The sequence below is a fragment of the Helicoverpa armigera genome, chromosome 11 (assembly GCF_030705265.1).
Source record: "Helicoverpa armigera isolate CAAS_96S chromosome 11, ASM3070526v1, whole genome shotgun sequence".
Classification (NCBI taxonomy): Eukaryota; Metazoa; Arthropoda; class Insecta; order Lepidoptera; family Noctuidae; genus Helicoverpa; species Helicoverpa armigera.
Window position 1 is genome coordinate 9,017,652 of NC_087130.1, and position 12,561 is coordinate 9,030,212.

The window sequence follows — 12,561 nt, forward strand, 5'->3', positions numbered from 1 at the left end:
CGGAATTCCTCGTATTCAACGCAGCGGTAATGTGGCGGCGGAATAGTCGTTTTAATCGCAGAACCCGAGCCGAGAGCAAATCTACGCTTTATTACGTCCATGACTGCCACTTGATGCAAGAGAGCTGTCTTGATGAGAACGATAATTTTGCAGCGAGGAGACGGTAAAGCAAACCTAGCTCTAATTCAGTGTCGCAGATTCGCAATCTCTTCGCATTCATTTAGTTAGCTGAGATTGCCCCTTCCCAAAATGCAATCTTATTTGACAAATCACAGTCGGTTCCTTATCTGACTCGAGGAAATAGTGATTGATCGTCGGCAGTGATAAAGAGTTTCACTGTCGGAACCGGGGAGGTGAAACACGGAAACAAAGCTCACCTATCTAATTGCATCGAGACGAACGACGGAACCTGAGCGTCGGCGCGTGTGCACTGCGCGCATTGTTCTCCACACCACATATAAGAGGGAGCTTATCGACGCCGCACGTGCTGCTAGCCGACTCTTTTCTAATCCCACGATAATCCAACCCGGAAAAAACCAATAACCATTGTTTTGTTAGCATATTTACGCTACATTCATGTGATGTTTGCAAGAATTATCCGTGTGAACACTTTGCTGTTACTATTTCAATAACGTAATCTGACTCTCGTGAGTTATTCCACGCGGAACTTTCCGTTCGCTCTGATCTTCCCGAGGCTTACGAGGCTGAGCCAATGTACGGTACGTGGCTCTAAAGAGAATAAATTGTGTGTGTAAAATTGTTTCACGTGAGTTGCGCAAGAGGAATGCACAACCGCGTCTCAATTAAACCCGACCGCCCCGGGGCACCGGTTGTCGCCTTACTTTGTGTCTACGTAAAATAGTGCTATAGAAATTGTCTCTGTCTCCGGCAAACAGCTGCATGTGAATTGTGAGTGTTTGAGACAAAAGTTAAGCCTCGTTGTGCCAGGATTGTGTTCGCAATCTCGACGCAAATTTTACATGAAAGTTACATTCATGTTCCACATGTTCTTGGTTTTATTTATATTAAGCCACCTACACGAAAGTATTCGCTAATTTGCATTTAAAATGAATGTGGGCAACCTTTAAAACAATGTATAAAGTTATTACCGGCGCCAAAATGATGGATAATATTTTTGGTCAAGAAAGTATGCCCGTTGCCTTGAGACGCCAGATGGCTACTTCTTGTTTTGGAGATGCACGAAACTGTGTGGAATGCATAATTAATGTGCACGAGGCGCTCACTTAATTTACTAATTTGCAATCGAGGCTGGGGCAAATTGTCCGCGTAATTCGTCATGAATAAGTGCTGAAGTGTACGTCCCCCCTGTAATAATGGAGTTCCACGTGTAATTGCGGTCCTGCATATTGATTAGACAATGAATACTGTACGACATCATTTCTAGACTGCAGTGCACTTGTTCTGAATGTATAAAGAAGATATCAACATACAATATCATCTACATATTCGCTCATCGTTCAAAACTTTTCTCACTGTCAAACTATGTAAATTTTTTGAGTTTCAACAAAGGAAAAGTTTTCCCCCTTTAACGTATAAAATGCTTTGCAGACAATTTATGTTCCAACTATGTGCTATTAAATAATAAGACAGCTATACCAAGTTGCCGGCTAAGTTCCGGGTGCAGCTAATTAAAGTTTGGTGGCCTTTGGCGCCAGTTGTCACTTCATATCCTGTCTTTTGAACATGCCTCCAGGGAAAGTTGAAGGCTTGTTATACGCAAATTAGTTGTTAAGTTGTTCAAACGAATATAAGCCAGGTATGTGTTAAGAACGTAGGATAATGATTCGCTTGTCAGCCACACCATCATCCATTAATAATATAATTAATTGATCATTCATGCAGATCACCGAAGCCATAATTCAATTAATACCAATCAAGAGGGAAGCTGAATTTAAACATTCATGATGTAAATATGTCGTGGTCGCGCGTCGCTGCCCAATATATTCATTGGTAGTGTTCAATAAAATTACCTGTCAAAACGGTGGTGCCTGCTCAAGTTATGACAATTGGGTTCGATCATTGGGTTTTGGCACATCATTATGAACAATTTATTTACCGCGGCGCACATAGGGTAAATTTCAGCAAAAGTAACTGGCTCGTAATAAAATTTTCAACTTAAAAACGTGGACGGTCGTGGTGGATGATAAAATATAATCGTCGACCGCTCCGTTTTGGTTTAGAGAAGCAGTTTCTGCGTTTTGTACATTTTATTCGCATTTATAGGTCAAGATGGCCCTTTCTATCTGTACTCGCTATCTCTAGTTCCCATTTCCACTAATGAGTCGCTTGATGCAGACAAATTACAGTTAGTTCTCTCGTTACTGTTTCTGGGGCTATTTGAGAGAATCTAGTTTGTAAAAGTTTGCTTGTAAATTCGGATCCTTTGTGAGGTCCCGAGCCATCATTATAGCTCTGCATTTAATAGCCTGCCGACGCGACGCCAGCGTTTAAATATTTGTAGTTAGCTTCATTGTTAGCTTCACAATGCTATTAAAATCATCTGCCGTGTGGCCAAAATGGCCTTTGCCGAAGTTTCCCTCAATTGAAACTCGAGTGTCGTTTGTCAACCCGTAATGATCTTGGCTTTGAACAGCTTCGGCAAGTAATACCATTATACGTTGTGTTAATGTACGTGTACATAATTAATTTCCGGTTTTAAAGGTGTTGCCTCGTTGCACTCCACAATTTGAATGAGTTTCGGTAGTCAATGGGATAAAATAAATTGCAGCGGAACTTCGCATTTTTCGATGACAGCATTTAAACAGTCACGTGAATCGGAACACAATTTGAAGTTTAATTAATTTACGTTCGGATTTAAGGAAATTTCTTTGGATTTTTATTCGTCAATAATGTTAGTTAATAAATGTTTTGTGGTTGTTGCAGCAACAAAAGACGAGCCTGACGGCGACGGCAGCGAGTGTCGCGGGCGACAACAGAACGGCGGTGGCCGCGGGAAGTTGCCTTACAATGGGTACTCCGAAGAGTGCCTTGACCGGCTCGAACCCAATGGGAACATACCACACGACAAAGAGCCTCATTATGGTAAGTACATACCTTTATATTGTTTACCTATGTACTAGCGGTGTCAGGCTATTGAGACGTCTTGTTAGCTGCGGTCAACCCGATCTTTAGGTTTCGTATTTCTTGTTACTTGCCATCAACATGAACATAATTAATATATTCCCAAGAATTTCTATGAATGACCATTCTTACTAATTTCAATATCAACTTCCGTAATCGTGTTATGCTGTGGCGGGGTGACTCATACATAACTAGATAATTCAAAGTTAAAGGAACTCCAGACTTGGCGAAGTCTGCTAATCAAATTACAACTTAATTACTGCGCACGCTAAAGTTGGGAAATCCTTGGCTTATAAAATTCAATCAGCTTTCAAAGGAGAGAAGTGAGTACGTGGAATTTACTGCAAGTGGTTTCCTTGTTCTACATTTCAAAATTGACGATGACGACTACACTACAGTGTACTGAAATGGCCCACATTTGAACAAGTGCTTGTTAGAATGATTCAGCGAGTGCAAAATAAGTGAACATCAATGTAACAAGAAAATTACTGCCACAAACAGGCGCTGACGGTACCTCAATAGTCAAATAGGGAATCCCTGTAGACACGTCAACAATCCTATCCATTGACAGGATTTCCTAGTTATTTTCCTTTCTATTTCATTGTAGACATTAATGAAGTCTGTATACGGACAACGTGTGTCTATTACTCCTGTATGTACGTATATCCATTCATTGTTCACTTGCAAACTGCATAAGGGCACAATCGCGTTAATCGCCGTACTAGATACATTCATGAATACATGGTTCACGTTCATTTGCGTGCTATTACGCGTAATCACTCTCAAATTACTACGTATACTCCAAGGCTTAGGCTTGACAAAGGTATGAAAGATAATGGTGTAAACATAGCTAGGAATATAAAGACGAAACGTGGTAATCAAAAACAATTCCGATGCTATCGAACGATAATATAATTTTTGTCATGAAAAATCTTATTATGTATTATCGTCCCTTTCTAATAAAGAAAACACAACAATAACGAAAATTCCAAATATTAATCGTGTCGCAAAATTCATTGTTGTTTTTAAGGAATCAGCATTTTTTATCATTTCCTTTCTCATTATTCGGACGGCCGACAATAGGGAATTTGGTTTAGAATACGATCTCTCTTGAGAAAAACTCATTTCACGCTCATTCGTGTACAAAATATTATGTGTTCCTCGCGATAAATTCATAAAAGATTTTCTTTCCTGGAATGGAAGTTTTTTTATTATCTGAGCTTCCCTTTATATTTTCGTAATATCGTTAGCATATAATTCTCCCGGTTTTGTGTAAGAAAACACCGGGTATCTCTTAACTGATTGAGATAGGTGGGGGCAATGAACTGCCGCGGACGTTAGCACGGACCTGTTAATGATGATAATAGAGAAATGCTGGCAACCCTAGCTACTGATTGTTAGTAATCACTGGCTATAGTTTAAAGTTGTTTATTTTTAGTTTTAGAGGTATAAACTATATTCCGTTATTGGTGTATCTTAGACAGTTTTCGATGGAATTGCTATTGTTCTTCTGTTTGATGAAGGGGGAAGGAAAGCCAGCAAAAGTCAATCTGTAAGTTCTGCCTTTCTGTTGAACCAGGAATTTCTGTAATGCCTTCAAAATGAATTGCTCGACATTATTTGTGATAGCTCCAACTTCAATGGAGAAAGTTTTATTGGTGTTATACAGGGTGCTTAGTAATTTGGTTGTTCGATTACGAGTTAAACCATTGTAGACGTTGTGTTATAACTTTAGATATTCATTGTTTAACATTATTCCAATTAATAATACCTTCCGTTTAAAGTGTTTAACAAAATAAATCAATGTTCCCATGTTTCACAATTACATCATCAGTTAAGTTTTTCATTAATATGTGTTTTGTTAACTGAGAATAATCTTCCAGCTCAATTGTTTAACGATCCAAAATCCCAGACGGCTATAAACTTCAATAAAAATAAGTAAAAAGATTGATGTAAATCGATTTCCCACAATAAAACCCTGCCTCATTCTGTCACCATCACACTTATAAAACATGATTTGTTTGCGAAAGTCGCTTATTCTCAACACAGAAATACATAAATTACCAGCTTTATTTATCAATCAGTTAAATATGTCTGTGTAAACGAGTTCCTTGAAATAAATGGCTCCGAAATGAGGCTTGCCGTATGGTGCCGAAGACGTATGACACATGTAAATAAACGCACTTCGGTAAATATGACTTGGGCTGAGGGCACATGCTTTCCATACGTATGGAATTTAGGATTATGTCAACAAGGAATGTTCCTTCTATAGCACACAGCACACACATTGCACATGCCAAATAATTCAACGTATTTACGTCCTACTTCACAAATAACACATTGTAAATCCAACCGCTCGATACATATAAAACCACGAAAGGTCGTAGTGCTAAATGTAGCCACAAATACCAGATTCTTGCATGTATTTTCAGCACACATTCCCTATATATCAATATTACATAATTCAACAATACGTTTTATGTAACAAAGGTGGTACGAAAACAGAACATGGCTATTACATTTGGCTAAATATGTACCGCAAACATGTGCCGTATAACTAAAACGATAAACTTAATCCGAGCAAAGATTAAACTGTGCACAGGCCACTCCGGTTAGTATCTTACACTTAATTCTTAAGTACGTTTCGTAATACTATAATCCAGTATAAAATCATAGACTAAAAGATTAGAGTAATCCCTAATGGCTTTATCAAGTAACTGCGAAGATTTGACAAGAAGGTACGACAAATATTTTGTGTAAGTTCACAAAGTAAATGTATTCCACAAACCTGGCTCGAGTCGGAGCACACAATTCCGAAAGTTTGCAGTATCCCGACGTTCTTCGCCGTAATGCACAAGGAAAACCACAACTTTTATGTAAATACCACAAAGCAATATCTGTATTAAATCTAGGGAGCTTCCTCGTTCTAAACATGTTAGTTCAAACTATTAAAGTTTTAATCGTTTTGCTTCGCTATCGTGTAAAACTTCAGCAACGTTACATGAGGGAATAGGGTTTACTCGAGTTCGCTTGTGCACTTTAACTTGATATTTGAAACGTATGTAATATTTGTACAACTAGCTACACTGAAAGACTTCTCAATTTTAACTTTGTGATTCGTTCGTTAAAACTTTTTCCTATTAATTTCTCCAGCGATGGTATATCGTCATCCTAGCAATCTTTTCCCGATATTGTTAACCCTTGATAGATGCTGATAAAATCTGATGCCTTGTAAGACCCAACCCCCGTCCGCCTCGCCCACAACTTTGTGTAAACAGTTAATTGTTTTCTAGCCGTAGGGGCTGTTATAAAACATTATGAATCTGTAAACAAGTGAGGGTTAGAACAAGTGCTACTCGTCACTGCTCACGCTTTACTTTAATGTTTGTTTGCACAGATTTGTTTTGTTTTTCCAGTGTTAATATCCAGTATTATATTGCAAGTGCACTTCTGACGTTGTTGCTTTGATGAAGCAACGTGTTTTGTCTTGGATAATGCACGTGATTATGTGAATCTTTTGTTTTAGACAATGACCAAGACGAACAGGCAATATTATTTTAATAACACCAAAATAAACATGTTTTGTTTAATGTTTAATAGTTGATTTAGGTAACTTAAACAAAGGTCGTTACTTTTAGTACTTTCATTGCCAGAAGTAAATTGATAGTTTTCTTTCTTCTCTCTATTCGTGTTACTTTTAACTCAAGCCTTTATTATACTTTTAAGACCTTTGAAATGTCTGTAACCCCAATTCGCCCGTTATTTATTAAGTCCATCAGGTAGGCTTACTGGCTAGACTAAGATTTACTTTGCTTTTATCGAAAAAACTAAGAGCTAAATTAAAGTATCGCCCACACCGTTCTGGTTCTGTGTAACAAGAAAATTAAGCTGACCATTTCGTGTTATAATAGCGTGTCCACGTAAAATAAGGAAGGGAGGGGCAATGGCAACCGTCAAATAATAAATTTTTCGGTGACCAGACATGAAATACAAATTAACTGTTACTTTGAGGAGGATTGGCACCCTTAGCAGTGATAAATATATGGGTGTTTTTGAAGATCAGAAGATTATAACGATGATATTATTAATCATATGACCTCAACTATTCCCCGGTGACATTTCCCCACGGTATGCAGTTTTCCCCGCAAATTATATTATTCAATTGATTGATAGATACTCCAGATACCAGCGAGCTTTGTGGTAACGATCCACATAATTTAATCAGTGTTGCCAGTTTGCCACCTAGCTAGATGCTAATGCTGGTTGTGAATGGCAACCTAATTGGAATTTCTGAATACCTTTGTGTAAGACATGATATAATTACACGTAGTCTGAATTCGGTTTGGAAAATGTTAGTGTATTTTTAGACGGGATCGTTATTTAATTGTTTTGATTTAGATTATTAAGCCTATTGCGTTTAAATAGTGTTTATTTAGACAGGATTGTTATTTGTTTTAATTGCTTTTATTAAGCCTGTTGTTAAAAACTATTAAAGATAACGTAATGTTCATTCTGAACATAACGAAATACCTTCTCGCCCCATCGTACTCTTTTGTCACCCTCTATAAAAATGACAGTTATAAAGAACTTATAAGTGATCATTCATCACACTAATGGCACGTTTTTATAAATAAATAAACACCTACATTAGACCTTAAAATAGGTGAATGTGCTCGTAGAGGTGTGATCACCTCAAGCGAGGCAATGAGTCGAACCGATGACCTTTCGATTTAAAGGTCGCTGCGGCAGCCTTAGGGATATTGTCGCTTAATGTACATGTTGCATGCACTGCTTTTGTTTTAACTATCGCACTTAACAGTTCTTTTTCAAAGTTCGTTTTTTAATTGTTGTAATGCATTAGTAGGAGAAAGGGTTCTGTATTCGTTTTCACAAAGTTAACAAAGTTTTCTTACCCCTCTGGGTTGTCAAAGAATATTCTTTCAACTGAAACCCTGGCGTCACTCATCGATGTTTTCAATACTTACCCAATACATAAAATTTAAAAATTTTATAATTAGTATTACACCCGTCTTATACTTAAGGTCTTAAAGACCAAGCACTGAATAATGCATATAAAACCCCACATACATAAAAATAATGTATGAATAAGACGGTCAAGTGTAATTTTAGACCGACCACAAAGTGAGACCCACACGTCGTGGGCGTATTTAGAGGACGCTAGTCTTAACCGGAGTATATAGTAGATAAAATTATATAAGACGACGCAAAATACGTCCAAAGACTATGTACGAAATCCTTTAATGACCAGAGAGGAAACGCCATACGTTTATACGATAGAGACTGACTGAAATAAAAAATAATGTAGACACATAAATATGATTAAAAAAAAGTTACACTGAAATAGTCCCGTTTTTCACTGAAACAGTCCGTAATAACTACATATGATACTGTTGCATCGTAATTCACAATTAAAATAGCAATGTAAAAGTAGAATAATACAAAAAAAGAAGCGTATATCGAAACTGCGTTCCGTATATAAATACACAAAGCACTTTGCTAACATTTGTACACAAACAGTTTCAGCAAATAAAAACACAAAAATAGAAACGGTCCCCTTACAATTTCCTTGTAATGTGAACCTCATTACGGATCTGCCCATTTATAACACTTTACATGCAAGACATTCCGAGGGGGGAAACAGTAGTCTGAAAGAGGAACTGCGGTTTTAATACAATTTCTAAGGAAGTCTAATAAGACAGACAGACAATATACCAATGTTCTTGAGCTGAACGCACGGGCGAACATGGAACCGTTGCGTGTAGCCGCAACAGTTAATTTTGATAATTAATCACGTTACATGAGCTCAATTATTAAAACAGAATTAATGTTTTTAGTATTGTATGTATTTTCACCTTTGTGGCGGTTTTTTCGCGTTAAATATCATATTGTACCACACAAAAAAGCCTTTCGTATTTCATTATTGGACTACACGCTCAGAATTTATCGTTCATATTAATTTGCGTTTAATTTAATTAAACTCTGCCCTAACGATCTCGAGCCTTACAAGTTGACTGACGTTTGAAATACATTCATTCTCGTTAAGGTCAGGAAAGTTGTTATTAATATTACATTATGTGGATCAAGTAAAACCGCGCTGGAATGCTGTTCCAGCGTAATTCGAAAACTTTTCTAATTGGGTCACATCGTGTCGAGTAACACGTATATTGAATTAGCGACGCGAAGGAAAATCCTCCATGTGTATGATCCCCAAAGAGAAACCCGTGGAACTTTACCAAAAGGCTGATCAATGATTTGTGAACCATGACATGCCTTTTGAAACTTAGTCCTTTATTCCGTCATGTAAATGCCGGTTCAAATGAGTAGTTTAGGTACCTAATAAAACTAAAAATAAACGACAATTGAAATGTATATGTTACCGTAAGATTACAAACATCGTTAGATTACAATCTATCTCGAGAGATTGTAAACTGTCGAATTATTGTGAACCGTAACATCTGATTGCAATTTAACGCATTATTTTTCGCTATATTATAATCTATTGATGAGAAATTGTCAAATTGTCAACTGTTCGAAAGCTCTCTCTGATTGGTCAGTCTTTTTGTAAGATCGACCAATCACGACCAGCCGTTCTGTTCCCATGGAGTTCCCGTAGAGTTAGGAATGAAATAGAGGTGTCAGTTAAATAAAATAAATGCTCTTCAAAAATTCTTCAAGTATTAAATTTATATAAAAATAACTCTTATAAAATACAGTTAGGTATTTTGTCTTCAAATACAAACTAATATTTAAAAATAAAATAAAAGGGGTGCTAATTAAACAGGCTTCTTTTTAATATCATTATTCGCCCCCAAAAATGTATGTTGCCTTCTAAATTACTAAGTCAGCCACAATTAATAAAGCGTCGAGCATCTAAATAATACTATCTTAGCCACGAGTTATCTTCCACTCTAAATACAACTCAGCATGATGGTTATTTTTTTGCATCTAAATTTGTAGCATGCATTCTAACAGTAAACTTCTTAAATACTATTAAATGACATCATAAAAATATTTATTTACCTTCTAATTTTTTAACTCGTACCTACTGAGTTTTTTGTTTAAAATATAACACATCCCATATTAATTGACCCAGCATGGAAGTAAGCATGCAACATGCAGCAAGCATAACTTCTGTCACGGCTCCGGCGCTGCGGGGCTCCGGCGGTCCCATGCGAGGTTATCGTCGCAGATGGTTTTCACGCTCACTACCGCAGCTTCGGCTTGCTGGCCGGCTCCGCCGGCCAGCCTCAGCCGCGGCGGCGAGCGCTGAAACTACCTGCGCCTCAGCTCGCAGGCCGCCTCGCCCTCCGCGCCTACGCGGTTTTGAATTGCACTCTAGGGTAGGGCAGACAAGACTACGTGGAGTCGGTTTTGCAGCGATTCGTTTTCGTCACTAACTTCAATTTTTAATACAATTTTTAATTGTGTGTAATTTGAGTCTTAAAAATTAAGTACAATTTTTGATTTTATAAAAAATTAAACCGTCACTTATTTTTGCACGTTCAAGAGCTGTGACACCGGGAGTTGCAAAGAACATTGTCTTTTTTGACGTTCTACCAATCAGCGCGCAAGATGCATTCCGTTCTACGCCAGTTGACAATTTGACCGCTCTACATCGCTCTCGATCTTACAAAAAGACTGACCAATCAGGGAGAGCTTTCGGACAGTTGACAATTTGACAATTTCTCATCGATAGATTATAATATAGCGAAAAATAATGCGTTAAATTGCAATCAGGTGTTACGGTTTACAATAATTCGACAGTTTACAATCTCTCGAGATAGATTGTAATCTAACGATGTTTGTAATCTTACGGTGACATATATAAAAAAATACATATGTTATTGTTTAATCCATTAGATATTCTGCAATACAACAAACGTCTATCATACTTCACAATATCACAATATATGACGGACGCTACCGCTGTTATGCTAGTGTAATTCCATTCACTACACGATTGCTGAATAAATTCACACACGAGCCTAACATGAAGCTTTCATAATTAACCTAATTGTTTCACTGTTCGTGCATAACGTCATACTAAAAGATCCCTGTCCATTTTAATTACGAAAATACCAAGCTAGGAGTGGCCGGAATGACAGGAGGATTTAGAGCTCGATAAACGTTTTTTATTTCGCGATACGAAAAATGATGTATAGCCTACATTACAACAGTATCGTGTAAATACCCAATATGCATTGAACCGACATCAAAAGACTGCTCGTAAAACGAGATTATACGACACACGACCCTTAAATGGAGGTGTAATGGTGATATTACTATTTTATAACCCGGAACCTTCGTAGAAAATTACTCCAGAACAGATAAACTGGCGTTTTGTATACCACGGCGGTTGCTATTGCTCTTGTCGTAATAAATTATGTGTATGCACTTACATGGGCAGTACATTGAATTGTCTATGATGAAAGAGTTTTTCAGACCGTCTAGTTCTAAGGTTCAAGACTGTCTAGGCATTTTAATTATTTGACTCCAATAATAAAACAATGAGTTTGTCGTAAGCTCTTATAATTTCATTTTAATTTAGAATCATAATTACATTTTCGTAATTAATGTCAGTCAATTTGGAACCCATATTTAAAAGGTTACTTTAAAATTGATTTTTGCTCCTTTTCCGTTAATTAAGTGGAGAGTTGGATCAGAAACATCTGTGTCATTAATCAAAAGGGATGAGGATAAAAACGTCTCTAAATGGATTTTCGCGAAACTTTTAATTGGCATCCCTTGTTTATCTTCGTAATTTTTCGTCCCTACCAATCGAATTGATCCCATATTTGAATCGAATTAATAGAAGCGGCCAGTAGGGACTTCTCCAATAAAATTATCGTTGGGTTTGCCTGAATCGGTCCGTGGTCCTTTACGAGGGTAGTGTAGCGCACCCGTGCCACCCCGTGACCCACTTATACATTACCCTGGATACGCGTTATACCGCAAGCAAAATTGACATACCCATCATTGCTATATAGCTGTGAAATTACATTTGGACGATAAGAGGAAGTTACTTTGAGTTCTCGTAACTTTTATAATATAATATTTAATGTTAAAACTGCTTCTGGGGCAGGGCAATGATTTTAAACGTAAACATTCACGGCACTCAATATTGATTTGTAATGTCTGCTGCTCTTTAATAGACGTTTGCTGAAAACTTTTTTGCCGAAACGAATTGATACTATTGTTTATCTTCGGCCTGTTTGAATCAAGGTGATCGATTACTTCTGAAATCGATAGGTTCTTTTTCGAACGATTCTGTCTGCCAATGATTTATTCGTTTCGCGTTTACGCTGCGTCGCATCGATGCCGTCTTTGTGACGCTAACGCGCTTCCAGAGTCTCGACTCTCGATACTGGGATATTGACGGCCGCGAGAAAAATAGCTTCTTCCAAACAACGTCGCTTCAACGCCCCATTTTTATTTTCT

The 12,561-nt window shown here is 37.5% G+C and overlaps 1 protein-coding gene across 4 annotated transcripts in view; it reads left to right on the top strand.

Moving 5' to 3' along the window:
- Positions 1-12,561, top strand: part of LOC110381934 (cyclin-dependent kinase 14) — a 65,354-nt gene that overhangs the window by 38,251 nt on the left and 14,542 nt on the right. For 3 of the 4 annotated variants that reach the window (XM_021342368.3, XM_049850888.2, XM_021342369.3), the window contains exon 3: positions 2,905-3,063. In XM_021342368.3, the coding sequence (XP_021198043.1) occupies positions 2,905-3,063 (159 nt within the window). Of the gene's footprint in view, positions 1-697; positions 720-2,904; positions 3,064-12,561 lie in introns of those variants that run through there. The other variant, XM_049850889.2, reaches the window with a different exon arrangement.